Here is a 27529-nt window from a genome sequence, read left to right as displayed (position 1 = left end):
ATGCACACATGAGAATAGATGTAAAACTGTGTAAAAGGAACACAGTCTGTAAAGTGCTTTCACTTAGGGGGGAGGGATAGCTCAGTGGTTTGAGCATTGGCCTGCTAAACCCAGGGTTGTGAGTTCAATCCTTGAGGGGGCCATTTGGGATCTGGGGCAAAAATTGGGGCTTGGTCCTGCTTTGAGCAGGGGTTGGACTAGATGACCTCCTGAGGTCCCTTCCAACCCTGAGATTCTGTGATTCTCCTTCAGATCCACCAATAGCCTAGGTGCAGGGTAGAGCTTGATGCTCCTCTGCTGTGAATTGTAATGGCACCTCCAGCCCTGGAGTAGGGGTTTCTCAACTCTACAGTCCTATAAATACTTTTTTCTCTGATTTATATCCTTAGGATGAAACTCTTGCGGCAGGTGTCCCAAGTGTGGAAAACAGATGGGCTGAACTCCTGTTCCTATAAACTGCTCTCAGTGGAGCACAACCCTTTGTACACTAATGTCACAGTAGATTTCAGCATGCCACCCAAGATCTTGTAACATTGTTTCCTGTAGATTCTAGAAGACGGAAATAGATCTTCCTCTTGCGGTAGCTGCTGCAGTGACTGGAAAGGCAGCGTTGTGCCTCAAGGGGTCCCCCAGCAGCACAGAGACAATGCAGAGGAAATAGCTTCTTTCATCCTTTCTAATTGTTTGGTTACAAATTTGTTTTGTGGCAGCGCTGTGCGTTAAGCTGGAGACCTGAACTGACTGAGTGGATATGTCACCGTGCCTGTTAGTTTGTTTTCACTGGGATATTTAGAAAGTCTACTTGTTCGGGCTGTTGGCTTTTCATTGGCCTTGTTGGGAGCTTGAACTACACCCACTGAAAGCTTCAGCTCCAGTAGCTGTTTCCAAACCTTCTGCCATTAGAGAGCAAGACACAGTGTTTTCTAAAGGAGTGAGACTGTTATCATACAAAGCACAAGAATATTTTATAGCCTAAAGTCTTGTTTAGAAAGGCTGATTTGATCTCAGCCTGGGTAAATAAGGAAAGGGAGAGGGAAGTAATCATGTTAACTGCAGCCACGTTGAAGAGAATTTAAAAACTCTCAATAAAATACAACCCATTTCACTCCAAAGGATTCCCTTGTCCTTCATCAGTTCAATTCAGTACCTAGTGGGAGTGCTCAAGAGTCCTGTGCGTATATGAAAGGCTCACTTATTTCTGCAGCAAACCTGTAATACAGACAGTAGTATGGTTATCACCTACTGTGCCAGTCTGGGCTGGGCATTGAGGGAATACACACAAATAAGTAGTGTAAAATGGATTGAGACTACCCACAGTTTCTTGCTTCCTAGACACTGTTAGCCTGGTGCTCGGTGTGGTATAAATACCCAGTAATGACTTGGCTTTTTGTAGTTCTTGCTTTAGAAAAAATGGGGTGGATTTGTGGATAAACTGGTTAGCAGTTGCAGTAAATCGCAAGTTTTTCAACTGCAAATGTATGGGAGTGGTGTAAGCCCCTTCTCTACAGCAGCAGACAGCGCTGTATTGACACTTGCTTGATGGGTAGATGTTGGTTGCAATCAATAAATGTAAGATCATAGTCTTCTCAAGAAGAAAAGCTTTGATTCTGATGTTTGTTATATTAATTCCTCTAGAAAGCAGTAATTTAGTACCTAGAAACTTAAATATTAAAAACCCTCTTACGGTAGCATGAAGTCTAAAGAATTATTTCCTAGCTAGTTGCTAACCGTATTCATTCTGTCCTGCAGAGGAAAGACTCAAGAACAGTGTCCATCTTGGCCCCTGAATTTGCCAACTGCATCCATTTGACCTTCAGACTAGCTCTGAAATTACTAATATTTTGGAATGTAGCAAAAATTGCTGAGATTTTAAAACCAGTGACAGATTTTTCACTTCCACTATTTTCTGTTGTTGCTGATGGTCAGGCAGGTGGTTTTTTGAGGGGAGCGGGGAAAAAAATTCCATCTCTCCCCTCTGTAAAACTGTCCCAAAAGCAGCTGTTGCTCAAGCCCACCAGGGCTGAACAGGAGGACTGTATACAGTGAGGTCACAAAGGGGCAGGACCTCCCAGACACTGTTTCAGTCTGAAAAGTTAGATTTTTTACACTCTTACCTTTTTCCTCAAATCAAGCAAATGGGCCAAATTTTACATTTCAGTCATTCTTGCTCTCACTGTATTGTGTGCTTAGAGTGGTTTTATAATGGGAAAAGTGTGGAGGGTTTTCCTAACTTATTCCTTAAAACCAAGGATTTTAATTGTGTTTTAATTCTGCCAAAAAGCAAGAGACTGCATCTTGAAAACTTGAGACAAAAGGTCAATGTTTGGAAAATTAAAAATGTGTGGAAGTGAAAATTACAAATGATATATAATGGAAATAGCAGATGCTTGCTATCATTAATGCTATAAAAGCTATGAGATGCTGCTCCACCATGAACACTTTGAAAAGTAAATTCCATCATATGCTGCCATCTGCTGTTTCCCCCTGAATACTGCCGCAATAACTGCTCAAGGAAGCTGCAGCTGTCAAAAGTATCTTTCATGCAGCAGAGATCAGCAGCCCAGAGGAACTCCCGTGCCACCACAAATTGTGTTGTGGCTATGACACAAGGACTTCCTCATTTTGGCACTAGTAGACCTCATATGGTGCAGAGTATGATATAGTCTGTAGACTGAATACAAAGCGGCTGCTCTGGAGAAGTGGTTTTTAGAACAGACTCATCTCTAGTGCCACCTAATGATAAAAGGAAATTAAACTGTAGTTGCATTTAGTTTGGTTCACTTGTCATTCCTCCTCCCCCCCCCCCCCCCCCCACAGAATGCTACCACCAGTCTACACTGACCAGGAAGGCTGAGTTAGCAAGTGCAGAAGACTGTAGCCTTTATTAATGGTATTTCTCTGCATGCCAGTGCTTATGCTCTTTCTAGTAGTTTCTGGATGCCATTTGAGAAGTTGTTTGGTGATAATTAAGTCCTGTTTTAATAGGCACAGGACATAAACTAGAGCAGCTTGGTAAGGCATAGAGAAGGAGCAAACAGCAGAGACAGTTGAGACACTGAGGCTTTTAATCCTAACGTGTGTGGATTCAGACCCTGCTAGGGGAAAGGAAATAAAAAAATAGGGCCTTCCCCTGAGACTGCCAGTCCTTACACAGCCAGTCTGTTGATTATCAGGACACAGTACAAAGCCTGTGTCTGTGTACTTCTGCCTTGTTTAAGAGGGGGGGGGGAAGAAATTCAGTTTGTATTAAGAAACAGGACAGGACAATTCCAAGTGGTGCTTTACTGCAAATGTATCAAAAGGGTCCCTTTTAGACATTGATTTAATCTATCTGGGTGGTGTACACAGTCCAGCTTCAACTGCTTCTCCTTTATCCTGGGTAAAAGCAGACAGCTCAGTTCTACAATCTGTGTTCTTATTCCCATTAATGCTAAGTAATTTTTCCTTAACATGTCTCTTCCCACATCCTACAACAGAAAGGATCCAGACTGGAAGGCAGTGTGAAATGAAAGATAGGGGGCTTACTTTAGCTGGCAGTTAAAAAGATTCAACAACCTAAGAGAGTGACTGGTCTAATTAAACTTTCTTTGTTAGTGACTAGTCCTGAAGGTCACCCCACAGCTGTTTAGCAATGCTGCATTCCTCTTCCCCCAAAGAGATTAACACATTTAGCAGTGTGACCTCCAGACAACACACACAAGGAGTAGGGGACTGTTTAAATATCAGCTGCTTAGAAGATGTAACTCCGTAAGAAATTGGTTTTGAATACAGTAGGAGCAAAATTACTTTAGATTTATGACAAGGCTTGTGTGCAGTCAGCTAAGAATAAATGGCTGGTTCTAGGGGCACAGTGACACTGTTAGAATCCATAAGAAAGGCCATACTGGGTCAGACCAAAGGTCCATCCAGCCCAGTATCCTGTCTTCCGACAGTAGCCAATGCCAGGTGCCCCAGAGGGAGTGAACCTAACAGGTAATGATCTAGTGATCTCTCTTCTGCCATCCATCTCTGTGCTCTGACAAACAGAGGCTGGGGACACCGTTCCTTACCCATCCTGGCTAATGGGCATTCATGGACTTAACCTCTATGAATGTATCCAGTTCTCTTTTAAACCCTGTTATAGTCCTAGCCTTCACAACCTCCTCAGGCAAGGAGTTCCACAGGTTGACTGCGCTGAGTGAAGAAGAACTTCCTTTTATTGGTTTTAAACCTGCTACCCATTAATTTCATTTGGTGGTCCCTAGTTCTTATATTATGGGAACAAGTAAATAACTTTTCCTTATTCACTTTCTCCACACCCCTCATGATTTTATATACCTCTATCATATCCCCCCTTAGTCTCCTCTTTTCCAAGCTGATTCAGAGGAAAGAGTGAAATGTACTAGCTGTCTCATATGATCTGTGAAAACTGAAAGATGGCCCACTGGATAGCTGAAAGGACTGGTAAAGGGGGAAGATAAGTGCCTTTAACTAGGTTGTTAGCCCAAGATTAGTTACTAAAGTATTAAGAAGTGGCACGTGTTGCAGAACTAGATGAGAATTCACACACTCACTGGAGAAAAGTGTCCATACCACAAAAGTGACAGGTTCCCCCTTTATTGCAGTTTCAGAGCTAGGCCAAGGACTGAACTGGCTGTGGAGACTGAACTCCCCACTTATTCAGATTTCTTCAGGGCAGCGTTTAGGTGGTGGCAGGAATTTAGCAAGGCCTGCATTGTACTTCTGAATGGATGAGAACTTCAGGCTCCCGCTGTCCAGCTCTCAAGGCAGTGCTGCTGCCAACAGCAGCACAGAAGTAAGGTTAGCAGTTCTGCAACTTCCCCTTCCATAACCTTGCGACCTCCCCACAACTCCTTTATGGGTCAGGACCCTTACAATTACAACACCATGAAACTTCAGATGTATATAGCTGAAATCATGAAATTTACCATTTGAAAAATCCTATAACTCTGAAAATGACCAAAATAGACTGTGAATATGGTAGAGCCCTACCAATTCCTGCAGCTGAGGGGAGACTAGTAGTGTTCTAAGTGAATAGATTTATAATTCGATCAGCGCTGGCAGGCACAAAAAATGCAGGAGGCCCAAACCCAGGTTCCTGCTCTAACGATGACTAGACAAAACTTTCTGCTATACCAAGCCGCTAGACTTCCTGTGGAGAAGCTCCCGTACACAGCAAATGGTCACATAAAACAGGAACCATAAGATGGCTGTTCACTTCCAAAATTTTTATTTAAACTTCCTGAAGAATATTTACAAATGTAACAGTTGGAAAGGGAAATATTTAACACTAATGGAAAAAAAAATCTTATTTCAAGAAAGATTGCAACTAGAGAATCTCTTTTCCAGGGAGACGGGACTGAGGTTGCTTTCAGACAAAACACAGAACATGTCCTCAGTGGGTTTAATCCCAATTACCATTTTAAAACAGTAAGCAGTAGGATATGCAGAGGTTATGTAGCTGGCATTCAACTAACTATCCAGCTAATGGGTCATGCTGATTTAAGAGTACACAGCTTAGAGTGGAGTTGTCTGGTGATGAAGGATGTACTCCTCAAGGCTGCAACGGAAGGGGGTGGGGGGTGTGTGTGTGTGGGGAGGCTGGCTCAGTAGCATCACATTTTACAGCGCTTAAGGGATTCTCTACAATAAATTGAATCCAGTCTATTAGTGGTCATGCCTCATTCCTGAAGACTTTTCTTCTAACCCTCACATGTTTGGAGAAAAGGTGAAGTGCACAGCAGGAAACAATTCCTCAATCTTCGTAGACCTCTGATTCCTGATTAACTATAGGCTGGCACCTCGTGTGTTGCACAACTTTCAGGTGCTATACCAATGCTCAAGCTCTATTCTTTGTTTTTCTCCTCTGGAGGCAGCGTGGGAGCATTCCCAATGTCCACAGTGATGTTGGTATAAAGAAGGTGCTTCTTTCTTGAAAGGAGTTTGAACTCTACAGAATTCATTCCATCATCCTTCCATGTTTTTCTGGTGTTGTGCAGTGGAGCAGGCCTAAAGGGAGGAGAGTACCTGTAGTTAGATATTCCCATCTTTGTCCAGTCAGTTACAATACAACTCTTGAAAAATACACAACACACTCTGTTTGTGAATATGATTAAGTGGCTTAATCAGAGAGAAGAGAGGCACTGTTGGGTAACACTTGAAGTAAGATGTAGACAGGCAGATAGGGAAGCTGTTCCAGGTGGCAGCAGCTTTACAGGTAAAGTCTGTTCCACCAAAAGACCTCAGATTGTTCCTTCGCACAAAGGAAACCTGTTCTAGACAAGCAGAAAGAGCAGAGAGTGGAGCAGGGACATACTGTGAGGTGCAGGAGACTGGAGTAATTGTGTGGTGTTTATGAACGAGGACCGTTTGGAACTGGAGCCTGAAATGAATGGGGAGGACCAGTGGCATGTGAGAGTATAAGGATGATGTGGCCATGCCGATCTGTAGGTCTGAAAAGGCAGTGGCAGCACCATACTGCACATGTTGGAACATGGAGAGATGGGGCTTGAGGAGGCAAAGGTGGCAATGAGGATTTCAGAGGCAGAATGGAGATGCAGGTGGCTGTATGTCGATTTGCGAACATGTGAGAGAAGCTGTTAAAGAGCTTAGTCTTAAGGATGAGGCAAGTGGGAGGGCTGAGATGCCAATGTAGACAGCCTCCACCCCAGCATAAACACCTTCCTCCAGCTCTTGGTATGTAAGTAGGTTCTTGGGGATTTAAGTTAAAGATAAAGGTTCACCTTACCCATGTCTTCTGAATTCAGCGCTCCGATTTCACATTTTCACTGGGTCTGCATACAGCTTAGTGTTTGTCTACTGCTAGCATAATACTTTGTTACATAAAATCTTAAGACTTATTTTGTCTGAGATGTACATAAAAATCTTGAGAGGAGGGAAAACATAAGAGAACAAGCTTCAAGGCTGATTCTTAATGTTTCCAAGATACCTTGAGGTAACTAATGTGGAAGTTGTCTTGTTTCTTCATCTGAATATTTTAACAAACTATTACTGTAGTGTCTGGAGCCCTAATCATGGGCCAGGACCACACCATGCTAGGCTCTGTACAAAACTCTTGCTAGCAACTGCCAATCAAAAGAATGAGCTTACTACTAAGGACTTCAAACAATGTGATGAAGTAGTATTAAAGCATCTACACTTTAAAAATATAACCACTGAAAGAAAGTAAGGTTCAGTTGTAATTGGCTTTTGACCAGACAATATTGCTGATATCACAAATGTTCTTTTATCCATGAGTCCAGAGGCTGCCAGCAGGACTGCAGAAATTTAAAAGTTGTAATCAAAACAAATCAAGCAAATGCTTCCACCCAGTGAATTTCCCAAACTCTGTGCTGAACAAAGTCAGAGACAGTTTCTTTAAATAGCATTTAAAAGCAGGATAGTGATAGGCACAGTCCAAGGAGCTGCTTTCTGCCCTGCATGAGGAGGAAGTTGCTAGCACTCAGTCAGCAAGCTCTTCAGACCAGGGATGGCCACACTGGAATTTGGACAAATGAGGACAGGGCCCTCCTACAATAGTTACCTTCTTAGGTGCTCTTCACTCCCTGTGTGTTGCTCAAGATCCACCATTTTGTAGCGTCCAAGATGAATAGGGGTCCTGACTATTTTCATTCCTGCTAACTGAATCCTTTAAAATGAAGACAGAGCAAAAGCTAGGTTTATATACAAGAATATGAAACTTTTTTGGGGGGGAGGGATAGCTCAGTGGTTTGAGCATTGGCCTGCTAAACCCATGGTTGTGAGTTCAGTACTTGAGGGGGTGGTCCTGCTTTGAGCAGGGGGTTGGACTAGATGACCTCCTGAGGTCCCTTCCAACCCTGATATTCTATGAATACCAGCTCTAGGCTACACAACGTACAGAGATGTTTCCTGGCAGAAACGCAACCGAAGCAAAACATACAACAGGGCTGAAAAGACAGTACTTCAAATTCAAGAAAAGGAAGTAAGATTATGGTACTCAGTGGTACCTCCTGAATTAGGCATAATGCACCACTGACTTAATGGACACTACTCATGGAGACTGTGATGGGAACACTTATTTTACTTAGAAGTAGTGTGGTACATAAATGTGAGCAGGCCAGCAGCAGTGCATTATGCTACCATTCAGATGACCTAGGGCAGTAGAGTTCCAGAGGCTGTATCAACTGCTGTGTCTGAATGCCCAGCCTAGGGAACTTTACAAAAAATTATTCCTAGTGCTACTACCACTTGTAGTGAATCACTGCCAGTTTTGGATAGATCTCAAGTGCAGAAAAGGCTCCAATAGCCAGACCCGTTGCTCCTACCATGTTTGTTTAATTTGCTGAAGATTTAGGCAGTTTAGTTTGGCAAATTAACATCTTTGAAACTTCTTTTTATTCAATTTCTTTCATTAAAAGTTTCATTTTAGAGATAGTGCTAGAGGTAGATAGCAGCAAGCTGCACTGCAATAGTCCTGCTCCCAGGCCCTTGGGAAAGGCCAGAGTGCCAACAATATTTAAATTTAGTCTAGAATTATCAAAAGATAAACCCAGAAATGGTATTAATTCATTAAGGGAGTATGTCTTAGCATTTGGTAAAGTACCATTACCTCAACCTGGGCTGTAGCAAAAAAGTTTGTATGTCTGCATTAAAAAAAACAAACCATACATTAATTACACTGCACATTCAAACAGAAAAATGGACAACTGCAAAAAAGCTGAGCTAACTTTGCTGTTGAACTCTAGTCTGGCGTTGCAAGACTAATTGTAGTAATGCAACTTTAAATACAAAAAGCTATGTTAATGCAACAATGAAAAACCCACAAAATTAGCATAAAACACCCCAAAACACGGTCTGTGCTTAATGTTAATACTTAAATGGTTCCTGTTCAGATATTGAAGCTCATTTCTCATAGGAGGTGAACGAGGAGGATACTAGTGCCTGAGATTAAGGTTCAAACACAACTAGCTGATGCTGTTGAACCCAAGTTTGCTTCATCTGTACTGACTGCAAAACTGGTCAGCACTGATTGGCCAACCTGGCTCTTCAGTTGTGTTTAATATAACAAAGCTTTAGAGAGAAGACAAGGCCAGCAAGCATTCATGCCATATTTCCAGTTTTATTTTTGCTGTTCTACAGCATAGGTGCTCAGTCCTTTCTAAAACTCAGCTCTCTTTTAGGGGTCTCAAGCTGGTCACTCAAAAATTGAGGCACCACAAATCACTACAAACTTTTGTAAACACATGCCTGTACGTTGGTGAACAAAGAATCATTATTAGCCTCCACCACTAATTGCAATGTGCCCCTCAAGTGGATGTGGTTATCAATTTGTAGTACATAATTCTCACAAGAGATTTACTTTCCTTCAAGGAAGGTATGCTTTGGGGTCTACTCAAGCGAACAGTGCCCCTGGAACAGATTTTTTTTTTTTAAATAAAGGAATACAAGGAAGGGCACCCTAATGCACAGGACTCTGGTATGGCATGTCTCACCACTGGCACCCCACTTGAGACCCACGTTAAGAGCTGAAATAGTGCAGAAAGCATTGGAGTGGGTCTTCTGTTTGTTTTTAGAAATTCAAGATGCACTATACCCTGATATTCCAATCATCAAATAGTACTTTCATTTAATTTTAAAAGTAATTATGTTCCTATAATAAGATTTCTCTGATCAAAGGAATTAACTTTTAAACACCTAACTTTCCACTCTCAGGAGCACAATGCTTGGGAAGACTCCCACAGTCCCTGAAGAGAATGTTCCACTGAAAATTACATAACCTGTCACACCGCGTAAGAGCGGGAAATAAATGTATGATTTTTACTGCCAGCTGAGTAGTATAACCTCCCCAACAGTTTGCCTCAATGTCCGCTACTAGAGCTGTACCACTGGTGAATTACAGCTACAATGTTTGCTAGAGTAGACAAGGCCAAGGGGTCTTTATTCTGTACTCTACAGAGCTGCACTGGGCACAGCAGCTGGAATTAAACGCTCTATATTCACACCCATAGCACGTCACCTTCCTAGCAACAAAACATCACATTTTGCCAACACTGACTCATAGGTATTTAAGGCTCTATGATACGTCACTACGTGTCTGACAGTTTAAAGATAGTAACGTAAGGAATCCAGATTCCTAGCTCCCCAAATACTGTGTACTTACTGAAACAGTCTTTCAGGTGGTAAATGCCATGTCCTGAATCCCCTCCTATTTTTAAATCTAAAGCTTCCCTAAAATCCCCTAGCTAACTTCTAGGTTTTCTACCTTGTCAGCCTAGTATTCTCTCCTATGGAATGATTAATTTTGGTGAGAGTCAACTATCAGTCACTAGTGGTTTATACAGCTCTTGGAAGAACTCCAGAGACAGCACAGGGGTATTCAATGCAACATTATCTAGCTCCTGAAGTCCAAGCTATCTGAAGAAAGCTTCTAATTTTGTTTAAAGTATCACTTTTGTACAGTAGGAAGTTAGATCTAACATGCCCTGACCATCAATTCTGAAATTAATGTCTCCAGAACTGAACTCTGGAAAGATGTTGATACACTGGAGAAGATTCAGAGAAGAGCCACCAGAATCGTTAAAACATTACAAAACATGCCTTACAGTGATAGGCTCAAAGAGCTCAATCTATTGATAGTTTAGCTTTAAGGGGGGGGGACTTCATTACAGTCTGTAAGTATCTCCATGGGGAACAAATATTTAACAGACTCTTCAATCTAGCAGAGAAAGTATAACTGTCTAGTTTCAACTTCCAGGCACTGGATTAATCTGGACTGGAAATAAGGTGTAAATTGTTAATGATGAGTGTAATTAACAATTGGACAATTTACTAAGGGCTGTGGTGGAGTCTACATCACTGACAATTTTTAAATCAAGATTGAATGTTTTTCTAACAGATATGGTCTAGGACAGGTGTTCTCAACTTTTTTCTTTCTGAGCCTCCCCCCGAACATGCTATAAAATACTCCACAGCCCACCTGTGCCACAAAAAATGTTTTTCTACATATCCAGTAGATTAAAAGCCAGGGCCAGCATTAGGGGGATAAAAAGCAGGGCAATTGCCCAAGGCCCCATGCCACAGGGGGCTCCTCAAATCTAAGCTGGCTTCATCCCCATGTGTCAGGGTTCAGACTTCATCCCCAGGGAGTGGGGCATGGGCTTCGGCTTTTTTCCCTAGGCCTCAGTGACTAGCGCCAGCCCTGCTCTCTGGTTTATTTCTGGTTGAGAACCACTGGTCTAGGAATTATTTTGGGGGAGTTCTGTGGCTTGTATTAAGTAGGAGGTCAGACTAGGTGATCATAATGGCCCCTTCTGGCCTTGGAATCTATGAATCATAGCACTATATAAAATTAAAATTGTCCAGAACCTATTAGCTCATGGAGACCATGCAATATGTTGTTACTTTTATATTTAGTTCTATTTTAAATGGCCCAGTTCTATCCGTTAGTACCTTGCAGCAATGTCATCATCTTCACCACGACTGCCCCAGTAGGTGTTTGGAAACCCATTTATCTTCATGTAATGCTCTGGAGTCAAAGCAGACACACCTCCAAAAAAGGACCAATATGGCAAACTGGAGAAGAGAAGAACAAATTGTCAAAATGGAGAGTTTGTCACTTTACAAACTGTCTTACACTGCAGTGATGAGTCACATGCATCTTGGTCTCAGCTTATTGTACTTATATTGCACAAGAAGCTGGATGATAGTTCTTTCATATTTATGTGGCAAGTATTGAACTAGAAAGATAACCTGTAGAAAGTTTTAGTCACTGAATAAGTGGGATATTAAGACTTCAGTACGGAAGATCAGACTGGTAAATTCAGCTGAGATTCCTTCTAACCAGCAAAATTCAGAGATTAACTGTTCTGCAATGGACAGGCATTTTTCCCCCCACTGTGAGGGAAATACCGTACTCTGCTCACAGAAGAAGGAAAGAAAATAATTAGCCATCCATCACAGGAAGATGAGTTTCAGTTTGCTTTGAATAGCTGCTGAAGGCAAAAAAAAAAAAAAAAAAAAAAAAAAGGGTGGGGGCTCATAAAGGACTGGGTTTGCCCTGGTATGTCATAAAATGATCCATGATGATTACATAGCTGCAGAGGAGGGAAGCCATAGTTGTTTAAAGTGATGTAGATTATGATTTCGTCAACATCTCAGTGTTCAGATTCCTACTCAGCAGCAGTACCATGTCACATTTACAACAAGGAGTCCAGTGGCACCTTAAAGACTAACAGATTTATTTGGGTATAAGTTTTTTCATGGGTAAAAAACCCCCACTTCTTCAGATGCATGGAGTGAGAATTACAGATACAGGCATAAATATACTGGCACATGAAGAGAAGGGAGTTACCTTACAAGGGTGGATGAGGAGGTGTCAACACCAAGAGAGGGAAAATTGCTTTTCTAGTGAGCCAGCCACTCCCAGTCCCTATGCAAGCCCAAATTAATGGTGTTAAGTTTGCAAGTGAGCAAAAAGCATGTCATATTTGTGCTCTGTTCTGCTTAATGCTCTCCATCCTTCATCTAGGGGAAGGATCTGTCTTTCCGTTTTAATATGGGTGCATGGGGAGAGCGGCAGGAATCATTTGACTAGCTAATCTGACACATCCCTTCCTGCAACAGCCGCCCAGGTGGGAAAACACTGAAGTAACATCCTTCAGTGTCCAGTCCTAGGCTATACTATATGTTCCATGAAAAGGAACTGCTTATAAGATCATCAAAAGCATCCATCCCAAAAGCAGACCCTTACCTGTACTGGAATTTGTCTATGGCACTGGCAATGTGTTTGGGGTAGTATTCATCACAGACATAGAGGTTATAATCATTTTCAGGAATGAGGTCCACATCATGCAGGAGCAGACAATCCCAGTCCTCATCCTTCATGGCTTCCCGGACACCAACGTTAAGGAGCTTTGCTCGGTTAAAAGTAGCATTCCCAGCCTGGAAAAGAAAACGTACAGTTTACTCACCAACTCCTAGAATGGCTTCAAGGGTCTAAGGCTGCTCACACTGAAGTCAATGACAAAACTCCCATGGATTTCAATTTGAGTGAGACTGGAACCAAGTGATGCTGGGAAAAGCTTTCAGAAGTCCCTTAAATGCTTTTAAAAATCTGACCTACTGCCTTAGCAACTCTATGAACTTTGGGAAGTTGGAAGTCTTTTGCCCATGGGCATAAAGAGAAAAGGGATTCTAATCTCTGTAGCAGACTAAATGTAGATCTTCAACTATACTTCCCTGCACACAGAGATTATTGCCCTCATCCCTCTTTAGAAAGAGGCCAAAAATCAGAACACATATGCTAGTTACATACAATTGAAAGATACTCCCTAACTAGCCATCAGTTTTCACCACTAGTTAATTTCCCCTCTCTGGGGATCCTTCACAACACCAGAACTCATCAGTAACACCAACTGTTTGGCCTACGTAGGTGTGACCCAGAGCAGGATCAAATCAGAGTTTGTATCTCACTCTTGTCTAGGCAGACAGTAAAGATATCCGATTTCACTCTGGCACCTCCTTCTGACTGACTCAGAAGCAGCTCCAATGAACTTGAGAAGCGCCATATTCAGTCCTCTTTCGCAGGAAAGATTATCACCCTTTAAATTTCTCCCTCCAAAAAACAAACATGGAACAGTATCTAGTGCTAAGATACAATAAGTGCTTTAGAGATACAAAGAGAGTGGGTTAATTATGTGCCATTGTACGTTCATATTCACAAACTCCATATTTCTCATGGTGGGGGAAAATTGTGTCTCCACTTTTCATTTACAGCCAAACCACTCCTTAACTCAGAGGTGGACAAACTACGGCCTGGGGCCCGCATCCAGTGCTTCAGATGTTTTAATCCGGCCCTCAAGCTCCCACTGGGGAGGAGGGTCCAGGGCTTACCCCGCTCCAGCGAGGGAGCAGGGTGGGGGGCTTTCCCTGCTCTGCGCGTGCTATGACTCCGTGCGGCCCCCAGAAGCAGCAGCAGCAGCAGCATGTCCCCCCTCCAGCTCTTACATGTATGGGCAGCCAGGGGGCTCCGCCTGCTGCCCCAAGCAACACCCCCCCAGCTCCCATTAGCTGGGAACCAAGGCCATTGGCTGGGAACCAAGGCCAATGGGAGCTGCAGGGACAGTGCCTGCGGATGGGGCAGGGCGCAGAGCTGCTTGGCCGTGCCTCCGCGTAGGAGCCGGAGCATGGACATGCTGCTGCTTCCAGGAGCTGCTTGAGGTAAGCACTGCCCAGAGCCTGCACCTCTGATCCCCTCCCACGCCCCAACCCCCTGCCCCAGCCCTGATCCCTCTCCCACCCTCTTGGTACCAGCCCAGAGCACCCTCCTGCATGCCCAACCCCTCATACCCAGCCCCACCCCAGAGCCCACACCTCCAGACGGAGCCCTCACCTCCCCCCCTCCCAATCCCCTGCCTCAGCCTGGAGCCCCCTCCCACACCCTGAACTCATTTCTGGCCCCACTCCAGAGCCCTCACGCCCTCCCGCACCCCAACCCCCAATTTCATGAGCATTCATGGCCTGCCATACAATTTCCATACCCAGATGTGGCCCTCAGGCCACAAAGTTTGCCCACCCCTGCCTTAACTGGAAATCTCAGCAGCAGTGATAGACACACATGGTTTTGATTTACCTGGTGAATCAAGTAGATGCTGTAGTGAAGCTGTTGGCGCTGCAGGAAGGGATGTAGATAATAGAGAAGGTGTCGTAGGTGCTTCTCCTGGTTCTTGTGTGGTACAATGATGGCTGATTTGTAGCGAGCCAGGCAGTGAGGAGGGCTATAGCAGCCTCCAAACCGAACAAAGGGATTTTTTTTTATTATCCTTCTTTCACTGGGGAATGCATTGAAGGTGATGGTTAATGGACCAACTGTAAGAACGAGGGAAGGGGGGGGGAGAGAAAAGTGAAAATTTGGTGGATTTGAACAGTGATTTGGTTCAACCTCAAATTCATCAGAATAAAACCTCATACTTCTACTGCTGGAAACACTTGAGCTATACCCAACAGGGAGCAGTATACTGGGCATCTATCACATTACGGTTTGGAATCCACAAGGGAGGCCTTTCAGTGGGCTGATCCACAGTCCTGTTCTTTCGACATTTGCTGTTCTTCACTCACATTAGAAGAGAAGACCCAGACTCCTGTGAAGTACCTTGTGTAAGCAGACCACAAGGGAGTCTCGACAAAAGGCAAGATATTTATCATTGCAGGATGGTTGTTTCTCCAACTACTCTTCTACAATCATATCTGCCTTCTTTACTACCTTTTCCCATTTATTGATCAATGCCTCATTTCAGGCAAGGGCTCAAGGACAAAGTGGTCTGGAGGAATCGTAGTGACTACAAAGAAACTATTTTGGAGAAAACAGAACTTAAAGGGAGCAGGGGCACTTTCTCTCACGGCAGCCCATGCCACCCAAAGATAAGTTCCCCTTCTGTTCTAAGGGCAATCTGATATTTAGTAGTAGGTGGAATATTTCCTCCTTTCAGAGTTCACAGCCAGCTCTCAGTCCATTCTGTTGTGAGAATGGGCTTTGCCACCTTTTTAGTGTCAGGAAATCAGACCATTGCTACTTTACAAATAGAATCATAGACTTTAAGGTCAGAAGGGACCATTATGATCATCTAGTCTGACCTCCTGCACAACGTAGGTCACGGAATCTCACCCACCAACTCCTGTAACAAACCCCTAACTTATGTCTGAGCTACTGAAGTCCTCAAATCGTGGTTTAAAGACTTCAAGGTGCAGAGAATCCTCCAGCAAGTGACCCATGCCCCACGCTGCAGAGGAAGGTGAAAAATACAAAGGCTTTGTAAAGATTCATAAATTCAGCCTCACAATACACCTGTTTGCTACAGCAGGACAGTATGAGCTCCAATGATTTTGGTGGCTTCTTCTCCCGCCCGCCCCCGATGAAACCCAAAGCTTTCCTACTTATTTAAAAATCAAGGAACCAGATATCTAACTAATGGAGAACTAGGAGTACTTGTGGCACCTTAGAGACTAAAAGGTGCCACAAGCGCTCCTCGTTCTTTTTGCGGATACAGACTAACACAGCTACCACTCTGAAACCTAATGGAGAACTCTGATTTTTGACTCTGTTACCAAGAATTTTCCTAACCAACTGCTGCCATGTTTGCTTAATTGCAACAAACAGAATGGCTGTTCTTCAGGTAACTATGCTATGGAGGAACAGCTCGAGATCATACCTACCATGGCTAGGTGATTACTATGATTGTATTAGCTGCTTCTATGGAACTCTCAGCTTCTGTCTTTAAAAACAAAACACTTCATTCCATTATTGTTTTTAATCTGTACATTTCTATTATACTGTTTTTATATTTAAAACAAAAAAAGTTAAAGTAACTGTTTTCATATGTAAGTACTAACTATTGCTCCAGTGTCAGTTGGCATTTGTCTAAGCGATACTAACAAAATGTGTCTATATTCAGATTCAGTTGCATTTATGGGAGTCACAACAACAAAGGGTATGAGGTTTTTTGTTTTTTGTTTTTTTTTTTTTAAAAAAGAGATGGTGTTTTTTTCAGTATAATCAGGGCCCTGCATACTGCAGGACTAAATTCAGTAGCGCCAATCTGTAAATTCCACAACAGCAACTCCTGCTTTCTAAAAATCAACCTTAATTTATTCTACTGACATGCAGTATTCTTACATTTTTGTTCTTCCACCCCCACGGCTCATAGATGAATTTTGGAAGCATTTTCCGACCATGATTATTTTAGAGAATAAAGTTGTTTGTCATGCTCTCCTGGCCATGTGGCTCTTCAGTTCCTATAATGTTGTTCAAGCAACCTAGCTCAGAACCTGCTTCTTTCCCTGGCACACATGGGGAGAAAAGAAAGGAAGCCTGTAAGCTGCATCTATGGCTCGTATCCCTAAGCACTTCTGGCTCCCCCACACTCCCTGGCTGCAAGCTGGACTTCAGGTCTGGGTCCCTAACCCCTGCCTCCTAGCTCCATGGAACAGCATAGGGAGCAAGCACTGTAATGCAACGAACTCCCTCTTGTGGGGAAAGTAAAGGCAGCTGCATACGGTTCTCTGCAGAGCAGGTAGACAGAAAAATCATTGTGGTCCAACAGGAGCAAAACCAACAAATTTCAGGGCAGAAGTACTGAAAAAATGCCATAGTCCACAGTTAAAATGAATGGATTAGTTCACACCTTTCAGAGCTATTATTTCAGCTCTCTGAACACTTGTGCAGACAGCACTTCATCAATTTACATTTTCAAAGTTCTCTCTACAACCATGAGTGCTATAAACAATATTTTATTTTTCAATCAACATTCAGATTCTGGAGCACAATTCCATGGTAAAGGATGAATTCCATAGCAAACTCTGCTGCCACAGAAGACAGGGCGCTGAGCACAGTGCACTCTTGTACCATAGAAGGAAGTAAGACGCTCTTGCCCCGCCCACTATCACTCATTCGCTCTCAGACGACACTATTTACATAAAGACCATGCTTCCAACCTGTGCTCCCTTGACCACCACTGGCTGACAGAATGTAACAAAGGCAAGCAGCGAGGAGTTCAGGTAGGAGATCCTCTCTTGAATCACATTACTTATGAAATGATTTGCAGAACAAACAGGTTAGAGTACTACTGAATCAAAATCTATAAAGTGTTATGGCCCCAAAGCTTCCTGAGCCTTTGCTCTGTATCTAACATTACATGGAAAAGAATCTTTTAACCATGTTTAGAGACGTATAATGGTCAACCAGAACAGGAAGCTTCTAGCTGTGTCAAGGTTCCTCCCCCACTCTGAACTCTAGGGTACAGATGTGGGGACCCGCATGAAAAACCTCCTAAGCTTATCTTTACCAGCTTAGGTCAAAACTTCCCCCAAGGTACAAAATATTCCACCCGTTGTCCTTGGACTGGCCGCTACCACCACCAAACTAATACTGGTTACTGGGGAAGAGCTGTTTGGATGCGTCTTTCCCCCCAAAATACTTCCCAAAACCTTCCACCTTACTTCCTGGACAAGGTTTGGTAAAAAGCCTCACCAATTTGCCTAGGTGACTACAGACCCAGACCCTTGGATCTTAAGAACAATGAACAATCCTCCCAACACTTGCACCCCCCTTTTCCTGGGAAATGTTGGATAAAAAGCCTCACCAATTTGCATAGGTGACCACAGACCCAAACCCTTGGATCTGAGAACAATGAAAAAGCATTCAGTTTTCTTACAAGAAGACTTTTAATAAAAATAGAAGTAAATAGAAATAAAGAAATCCCCCCTGTAAAATCAGGATGGTAGATATCTTACAGGGTAATTAGATTCAAAAACATAGAGAACCCCTCTAGGCAAAACCTTAAGTTACAAAAAAGATACACAGACAGAAATAGTTATTCTATTCAGCACAATTCTTTTCTCAGCCATTTAAAGAAATCATAATCTAACACATACCTAGCTAGATTACTTACTAAAAGTTCTAAGACTCCATTCCTGGTCTATCCCCGACAAAGACCAGCATATAGACAGACACACAGACCCTTTGTTTCTCTCCCTCCTCCCAGCTTTTGAAAGTATCTTGTCTCCTCATTGGTCATTTTGGTCAGGTGCCAGCGAGGTTACCTTTAGCTTCTTAACCCTTTACAGGTGAGAGGAGCTTTCCCCTGGCCAGGAGGGATTTCAAAGGGGTTTACCCTTCCCTTTATATTTATGACAAGCTGCATATATAAAAACCAGAGCCCCCCAGCCCATCCCTTTAGCTCATCAGCACCACTGCAGGACATATTCTCAGCCTGCTTTACTTATTAGGCAATGCGTTCAAACTGAGAGGTTTTTGCTGGATTTGGCTGAATCGAATTCATTTCGAGGGAAATGTGAGACCTTTCAGACCTCGAGTGTGCACACCTTAGGATCAGATGACCTTACAACGGTCCTCTTGGTACACATTTAATCTGGTGTAAGTGGATGCAACACCATTGACTTCAACAGAAGTTTTGCCATCAGCAAGATCTGCATGATTCAACCTGTCAAAGGGGAACTTAAACAATTAGATGTAAGCACTACCCTGAATGGAAATAGCTTGTCCTCATGGGGAAATTTATTGATAGAACTATACCAGTATGACTATACCACTATAGGTTTCAGAGTAACAGCCATGTTAGACAAGTACTCCTTTTCTTTATACCACTATAGTTATACTGGTATAACTCCCTGTGTGGACACCCTGAATCCAAAGTAAGAGTGTCCACATGTGCAGTTACATCAGCATACTGTAGGGTGACCACCTGTCCTGAATTGGGCAGGACAGTCCCGAAATGCAGAGTTCAAGTCCTGGTGTGAATGACTCCAGGACAGCATGTGTCTTGGATTTACTGCGGCGTCACTCCACGGCTGCCCAAGATTCCGGGGTGGCGCCAACCTCTTCCTTGTGTGTGCGCGCGCGTGCGGGGTGGGGTGGGGGGGATGACACCCAACACGACACGACCAAGGTGGGCCTTCATCCCCCCTCGCCCCCCCAGCAGCCAGAGCCGGGCAGTAGTAAGAACCTTTCAGGGAGCCTGGGCTGTTGTGGGGAGCTCCTGACCCTCTACCTGTTCAGGACGGGGTGCCTGAGACCACAGCGGACCAAGCTCCCTGGGTGGCTCTTACTACTTCCCGGCTCTAGCTTGGCCTGGGCCACGGCGGTGGGCAGGGCTCCTGCATGTGTCCCACTTTTGCCTTTTGAAAAGGTGGTCACTCTAGTGCACTGGTATATCACCAGTTATGTCACTGTACTGGTACAATTATTCTGGTATAGTTCTGCCAGTACATTTCCCCATATAGACAAGCCCACATTGTTTAGATGAGGGAATAAGAAGCGGTAAAGGAGCATTAGCTAAAGCACCAAATCCTAATGATGGAGAATGGGCCGAATCCAGAAGTGTGTCCAAGCTAGGTCTCTCAACTGCAGCTAAAGGCTTAACCCCAATTCATAGAAATGCCCTTGCCTATTTTTTCCCCTTTAAATACAAAACAAAAGTACGAACCCTAATAGAAAAGTATCAGTTTGACACAACTGCAGGGACCACTCACTAGTACCATAGCAGATGGTCATGCTCCCAAGAAGGCTATGACAGATGGGAGTAAGGAGGAGGGACTATTTTCAAAGACATTGGACCAAGTCTGCTCCTGGTATAAACCCATTTAATTCAGCAGGTACATGAGGGAGGAAATTTGACCTATCAAGTTTTCCAGAGCTAAATCTAATCATACAAATCTAATCTAATATTACAAGCAAGGTGCAAAAACACAGGACTTTGAAGTTAAATGATAAATAGATGGATTCAGTTTGACTGGGCTCAAGTTGAGCATACAACTGTAGGTTAGACAAAAAAAAAAAAAAAAAAGAAATAGCAGGCATCGGACTTTTGCTTAGACAATCTTCAAGATGGAAATAAAGTTACTTGTTCCGTATAGTAATGAAGACACTGAACATTTACCACACACATAAATAGAGAAAGGGCTACACTTCATAGAAGGCCTAATCCAAAGCCCATGGGTATGGGAGTCTTTCCATTGACCTCAGAGGGATTTGGATCAGGCCCAAAGTGACCTATTACCAGTCTCTAACTTGGAGCTTCAAGAATTACATTTGAAGTCTTATTTAATGGAGACTATGAAATAAGTATTGGAAGGACAGATATTCTATTCCATATATGATGTTTTTAATTTCAATGGGACTCTTGAGAGAGGTTTTTATTAATAAATAATTTGTGTATCTATTTTAGTTCTAAGGAGGAGAGTAAATGCCTTTTACAGTAGCATACATTTAAAAGAGTTCATTTGGATGAGGTTTGAACACAATAGATCATGAGTATCTGGAGAAACAAATTTCTTTTTATGCACTAAAAAAGTGTTATTGTTTAGAAAGTTAGTAAACTAAAGCAGAATCTTATTTCACACACTGCAGCTGTTCCAACACCACACCAGGTTGCTTCCTGCAGCGTGCATTTGAAACAACATTATAATTCTAGTTTCCTCAAGAGGTTTCCATAAATGCTAATTACTCTAGAGTATTTAATCTATTTAAACTCCTTCTTTAATTTGCTCTCATTTTGGTAGCTCCATAGAAAACATTATTCTCTGATGGCTGAAAGGCAAGTTGTACAGTGCTCACCGTTTGTTTGGAGGTTAAAGATAAAGTAAAGCCTCCTATTTAAAGAAAGCCTTTTAAGAGAGGAGGATTTTTGTTAGGGTTTGCTGAAAGTGAGTGCAAGCGTCCATTCGCTAGTCTACAACTTGGCTCATAGCGACTTAAAATTTTTACTATCTATCCAGGCCCCCTTAAGTGAATCAGTGAGCTCTAGTCCGCTCTACACCTCAAGAAATAATAACTGACATCTGTGCCAGTAGGCTAACGGACAATTATTTCAATGGCCACGAGGAGAGTTGTTCACAGAAGTGGCTGTTTCCAAGAGAGGATTGAGGCATACAAGCAATACAACACGAGTGAGAAACCATGCACATTGTCACAGAGATTAAATGAAATAAACACAGGCAGTGTGGTGGCAGAGGGAGAAACAAAGGATGATCAAATATTGTTATAACCCCTGTAGAGCTAGTTTAAATGCCCAGCCAGATGAGTAAATCCATGTTTTCTAACTAAACCAGGCAACTGTTCATGACAGCGGTGTTGTGCCCACACATTAAACAGAACACAATTATGTGTGAAGCAAGGTTGTGTGTCCCCTCTTGCCATGCTGCCTGATCGCATTTGCGTCACTACATCTCAGAATATCTGGGCAGCTATCATCTCGTGCCTCAGCAGTGGCTATTGTACATGAAAGACGTACACAGATTATGGCATTTGCAGCACGGGGGCAATAGACTGCGGTGCCCTACCACACAGAGCTGGGAGGACTGGCTAAACTGGTTACACAAGCAGTTAGGAAATGTAAAAACGTTTCCAGATTGGAACATGTGATGTAGCTGAATGAGTGCTACCAACAGTGAAACAAGCAGTTTATTTTTTAAAACCAGTGTCATCTAGCCTGTCTCAGAGTTCTACCTGATTGGATGCAGGTAATTTTGCAATCAGGCAGAAGTCTGAGAAAGGCTAGATGACACTGGAAAATATTGCATAGCACCCAATCTACACTATAGCTTGTACTGCAGCAGTTACAGTGCTACCTACTCCACTGCTGGAAAACTTTCAGAATTTCCTTGTGTACACAAAGGTCCTCTCCAAACAGCAAAACAACAGCATTACAAACTGGCAATAAGAATATGGGCCAGTCAAGGCCTCTAGGAATGTAAAACACTTAGCTGCCATGGTTACTGTGTTTTGTTAGTCTCTAAGGTGCCACAAGTCCTCCTTTTCTTTTTGCGAATACAGACTAACATGGCTGCTACTCTGAAACCTGTGTATTAACTATGTTATGTGTTGACAAAAAAAACAAAACCACCCACACACCACCTATTTAGCGTATACGACGTAACCAGCTAGAGCTGGTTACAAGCACACTGTGAAGTTTAGCATAAACAGGGCCTAAGCATACACTGAACAAAACCATCTGCACTGTTTGATAGCACCTGACACAGTCAAGACTCAGTAAAATTTCCAGTATCTAGATTTAGGATGAAAGGGAGAGATTAATTTAACCCCAGAGTGGAAATGTTAGTAGAAGCTTCAAACACTATAGTAAATTATTGACAAATATGTTTCACTTTTGTAAAGTGAAAAGTGTTATTACACTGATGCACTAGTTCAGACACTAGCAGTTTATACATACCAAATATCGGTGACTGGGCTGTGCAATATGGCATAGTTTCTTCATTAGGAGCTCGGGTGAACAAGCTGAGGTTTGTATACACATCCTGTGTTTTTGAGTAATCCCAGGGCTGAGGTGCATCTAAAAATCCCCGAAACACACTTGATGCTCCACCTCGGTACAAAATCAGGATAAATATGGCTTGAAATACAGCTAGAAAGAGCAGAAAACAAGGATTTTCAACACGAGACAGGGACATGGTTTTAGGCCATCCACTGGAACTAGTCTTGCTGAGAGTTTAATTCTCTAGAACAACTTCACATTTTAACTTCAGGGCTACATTTGTTTAAGTAAGAATGCTTGTCCTCTCCAAAGGGCTCAGCAAAACAATTAACGTCTTTTGACTGCAGCGCATATTTCAAGCATGGTTTCGGTTATGTGCAGTCCAAACTGCTAAACTTTAGCGATCTTCTGTGCATCCCTCTTCATTCTTCGTCAACATTCAATCTGCACAGCTAATAAAGAGAAAAGACAACTTGCTACAGTAATTCCACCACAGGATGTCTGCCAGTTTCCCTACTAATTACCACGGACAGTCAACTTCTGGTATACTAGGGCCAGGCCGGGTCTGCCTTCCCATCAGTAGCCCGCTCCCTGCCACGGCAGAAAACCAAACACGGGGTGAGCCCCCTTTGCGGGCGAGAGCTGGCTGGCGGCAGCCAGGCCGCACAGACCCGGAGCGAGCCGCGCCTTAAGGCGAGGGGAGTTCGGGCTCGTCCCCACGCCGGGCGGCTCCCTGTGTGGACGCTCCGATCCCGCCATAGCGCGGCCGGGTTTCACTCCGGATCCAACTCCAGGAGAACGCGGCGCGCTGACGCCCGAATCGGAGCGTCTACACAGTCAGCAGCTGCGTGAGGAGACGACTCCAGTCAGAGGCGGGCGGGGGGGAGGAGAGTCCAGGGCGGATACACCCCCCATGCGGGGGGGGGGGTGTCGGAGCGGCCTGCGGGGCCTTAGGGCAGCCCTAGCGGCTGCTTCCCGAGCCCCCCGGCGCTGGGTTACGGGAGGGGCCGCAGCGACCACCCCCCTCGCCAGCGGCGGGAGCTGGTACGGGAAGGGCCGTCGCCTGTCTCCCCTCACCGCCAGAGCGAACCCAGGAGTCCGGGCGGCACCGCAGAAAGCCCCTCACCTGCCCGAAGAGGCAGCACGCGCCCCCGCTAAACTGCCAGCGCCGCCGCTCGCCGCGCTGGCCACGCCCCCTTCCCGGGCCGCGCCCACTCCCCGTAAAACCGCCCCCCGGTCTCGCTCCTGTAATTTGCATAAAATAGACCCGATCCGCGCCGCCTCATACTCGATGCGAGACCACAACGCCCAGCCTGCAAGGCGGCTCTTCAGGGACTACAGCTCCCAGCATGCAACGCGAGCGAGGGATTAAAATTCCCCAGTGTAGGTAGAAGACCCCCCCTGCCCCTTGCACTCAGATAGAACAGTGCATGCTGGGATGGGGGCGGTGGTCTTTAGGGGGTAACCCTCCAGATTGAAAGGGGTAACCACATGTGGTTATAGATGTGGGGCCCGCGGGCTGACTATGTATATCAGGCCCCATCACGGCCTGTGCTAAACCCATGACACTGGGACGGGCCCATCCCAGGCTGAAAGGCACCGAGAAACACTTATACAGAATTCGCAAAAAGAACAGGAGGACCTGTGGCACCTTAGAGACTAACCAATTTATTTGAGCATGAGCTTTCGTGCGCTACAGCCCACTTAAATAAATTAGTTAGTCTCTAAGGTGCCACAGGTCCTCCTGTTCTTTTTGCGAATACAGACTAACACGGCTGTTACTCTGCAACCTGTCATTATACAGAATTGCCAGCTAGTGTGCTATTATGATGGAGCCCTTCACTAGGCCCTCCCACCCCGGAGAGGGCTGGGGGGGGGGGAATGGGCACAACGAGACATGAGCACCAGGCTGGATGGTCTAATCCTGCTGTGAGTAGGTGGTATAACAACACCCGAGCCGTCACAAGAATGCCATGCCTGAGCATTCAAAATCAAGAGTCAGGCCTCCAAAAATCATGAGCCTGGTTGAACCGAGGTGCTGGAACAATTTTTATAGTGGAGGTGCTGATGGATACAATGGAAATCATGTATTTGGTGTTTGTTGTTAGTACTTCAAGCCAGCAGGTGTGTGACAGCACCCACAGCACTCCTACTTTCAGTACCACTGGACTGAACATAAAATAAGGTTTAGATTTCATTTTATTTATCTTCTGGTTTTGGAGCCTTTAGTGTGCACTAGCTTCCTGTTTTCAAGCTTATCTCTGTGATCATAAGGGCTAAAAACTTACTGGGGGAAAAAAAGAAAAGAAAGCTGGGAGGCTCATGTAATCACATGATTCCCACAGCTAGAGTGTAGTGGGGCAGTTACCCACTCCAGAGGAAAAAGCTAGGCTGATTGGGGAAGCAGCCACAGCTGGGGCCACGCCCCAATCAGGCCACACCTGGCCCTGTTATAAGGGCTTAGGGCGGAGCTGGGGTAGAGTCTCTCTCTAGGTGTAAAGAGAGAAGGACCTGGCTGTCTAGGAGTAGAGCTAGGGAAAGGTAAGAGGAGCTGGGGAGCTCTAGCCTAGTAAATCCCTAGGCTGTGGGCCTTGTTAAAGGCCAAAGCAGGTAGTGGGTTTGCTGAACTGCAACCTGGGGTTAGGCAGAGGCAGCTAGTCTGACCCCTTTGCCAGTAATGAGTTGCCTTTGCAGATTGCAGTTCTCCCCAGTGAGAGGAGGCTAGATGATGACTGGCAGTAGCCACTGAGGTAAGGTGGGTGTAGAGGGTTGGGGGTTCCCCTGGGAGGGGAGACTCAGTGTGTAGGGGTACAGCAGTGGGTAGAACCCCAGGGTAAAGGGGTCTGGGGAGGGGCCTGCTGATGGTGAGCCACTGGCCTGCTGATGGTGCTCTGAAGCTGGAGTTAAGCTAATTCCCAGGATGACCAGTAGGTGGTGCCACACTGAGTTGTTGCTTTGCTACATGGAGTTTTAAGAAAAACACCAAATATCACAAAACTCATGATAAAATCATAAGTTGGCAATACTGCTCCCACTAAATTATGGATTCATTTTTATCACTTACTCTAGGATTGCTTTAGTGCCAGAAGGATACTAGGTTTCAGAGTAACAGCTGTGTTAGTCTGTATTTGCAAAAAGAGTATTTGTGGCACCTTAGAAACTGCTCAATTTATTTGAGCATAAGCTTTTGTGAGCTACAGCTCACTTAATCGGATGCATACTGTGGAAAGTACAGAAGATTTTTTATACACACAAAGCATGAAAAAATGGGTGTTTACCACTACAAAAGGTTTTCTCCCCCCGCCCCCCCCCACCCCACTCCCCTGCTGGTAATAGCTTATCTAAAGTGATCACTCTCCTTACAATGTGTGTGATAATCAAGGTGGGCCATTTCCAGCACAAATCCAGGGTTTAACAAGAATGTTGGGGGAGGGTAGGAAAAAACAAGGGGAAATAGGCTACCTTGCATAATGACTTAGCCACTCCCAGTCTCTATTCAAGCCCAAGTTAATTGTATCCAATTTGCAAATTAATTCCAATTCAACAGTCTCTCGCTGGAGTCTGGTTTTGAAGTTTTTTTTGTTGTAATATCGCAACTTTCATGTCTGTAATCGCATGACAGAGATTGAAGTGTTCTCAGACTGGTTTATGAACGTTATGATTCCTGATGTCAGATTTGTGTCCATTTAGTCTTTTTTACGTAGAGACTGTCCAGTTTGACCAATGTACATGGCATTGCTGGCACATGATGGCATATATCACATTGGTGGATGTGCAAGTGAATGAGTCTCTGATAGTATGGCTGATGTTATTAGGCCCTGTGATGGTGTCCCCTGAATAGATATGTGGGCACAGTTGGCAATGGGCTTTGTTGCAAGGATAGGTTCCTGGGTTAGTGGTTCTGTTGTGTGGTATGTGGTTGCTGGTGAGTATTTGCTTCAGGTTGCGGGGCTGTCTGTAGGCAAGGACTGGCCTGTCTCCCAAGATTTGTGAGAGTGTTGGGTCATCCTTCAGGATAGGTTGTAGATCCTTGATAATGCGTTGCAGGGGTTTTAGTTGGGGGCTGAAGGTGACGGCTAGTGGCGTTCTGTTGTTTTCTTTGTTAGGCCTGTCCTGTAGTAGGTGACTTCTGGGAACTCTTCTTGCTCTATCAATCTGTTTCTTCACTTCCGCAGGTGGGTATTGTTGTAAAAATGCTTGATAGAGATCTTGTAGGTGTTTTGCTCCAACCCCTCAGACAGAGACAATGCGGTTGTATTGCAGAGCTTGGCTGTAGACAATGGATCGTGTGGTGTGGTCAGGGTGAAAGCTGGAGGCATGTAGGTAGGAATAGCGGTCAGTAGGTTTTTGGTATAGGGTGGTGTTTATGTGACCATTGTTTATTAGCACTGTAGTGTCCAGGAAGTGGATCTCTTGTGTGGACTGGACCAGGCTGAGGTTGATGGTGGGATGGAAGTTGTTGAAATCATGGTGGAATTCCTCAAGGGCTTCTTTTCCATGGGTCCAGATGATGTCGTCATCAATATAGCGCAAGTAGAGTAGGGGCGTTAGGGGACAAGAGCTGAGGAAGCGTTGTTCTAAGCCAGCCATAAAAATGTTGGCATACTGTGGGGCCATGCAGGTACCCATAGCAGTGCCGCTGATTTGAAGGTATACATTGTCCCCAAATGTAAAATAGTTAAGGGTAAGGACAAAGTCACAAAGTTCAGCCACCAGGTTAGTCATGACATTATCGGGCATAGTGTTCTTGACGGCTTGTAGTC

General features: G+C 44.3%; 2 protein-coding genes across 6 annotated transcripts in view; one reads left to right on the top strand and one right to left on the bottom strand.

The window, feature by feature from the left end:
* Positions 1-1112, top strand: part of B4GALT4 (beta-1,4-galactosyltransferase 4) — an 86909-nt gene extending 85797 nt beyond the window's left edge. For both annotated transcript variants that reach the window (XM_084617890.1, XM_084617891.1), the window contains one exon: positions 390-1112. In XM_084617890.1, coding sequence (XP_084474016.1) covers positions 390-531 — 142 coding nt within the window. In that variant the 3' untranslated portion in view covers positions 532-1112. The remainder of the gene's footprint in view (positions 1-389) is intronic.
* A 4101-nt stretch (positions 1113-5213) lies between these two features.
* Positions 5214-24072, bottom strand: LOC311514809 (beta-1,4-galactosyltransferase 3-like). Of its 4 annotated transcripts, none has more exons than XM_084617503.1 (7): positions 24055-24072; positions 22725-23218; positions 14612-14847; positions 12731-12921; positions 11431-11553; positions 7544-7648; positions 5214-6009 (listed from the first exon to the last, which is right to left on the bottom strand). In XM_084617503.1, the coding sequence occupies exons 2-7, from the start codon at positions 22960-22962 to the stop codon at positions 5847-5849; spliced, it is 1056 nt and encodes a 351-aa protein (XP_084473629.1). In that variant the 5' UTR covers positions 22963-23218; positions 24055-24072; the 3' UTR covers positions 5214-5846. The 4 variants fall into 4 exon arrangements, with proteins under 4 accessions (XP_084473629.1, XP_084473626.1, XP_084473628.1 ...); XM_084617500.1 differs by lacking the exon at positions 24055-24072 and adding an exon at positions 23893-23997; XM_084617502.1 differs by lacking the exon at positions 24055-24072 and adding an exon at positions 23844-23920.
* Positions 24073-27529: the final 3457 nt, after the last annotated feature.

Source organism: Lepidochelys olivacea (assembly GCF_965140295.1).
Source record: "Lepidochelys olivacea isolate rLepOli2 genome assembly, chromosome: 1".
Classification (NCBI taxonomy): domain Eukaryota; kingdom Metazoa; phylum Chordata; order Testudines; family Cheloniidae; genus Lepidochelys; species Lepidochelys olivacea.
The sequence above is the reverse complement of the archived record's forward strand: the minus strand, read 5'-3'. Positions and strand labels throughout refer to the sequence as shown.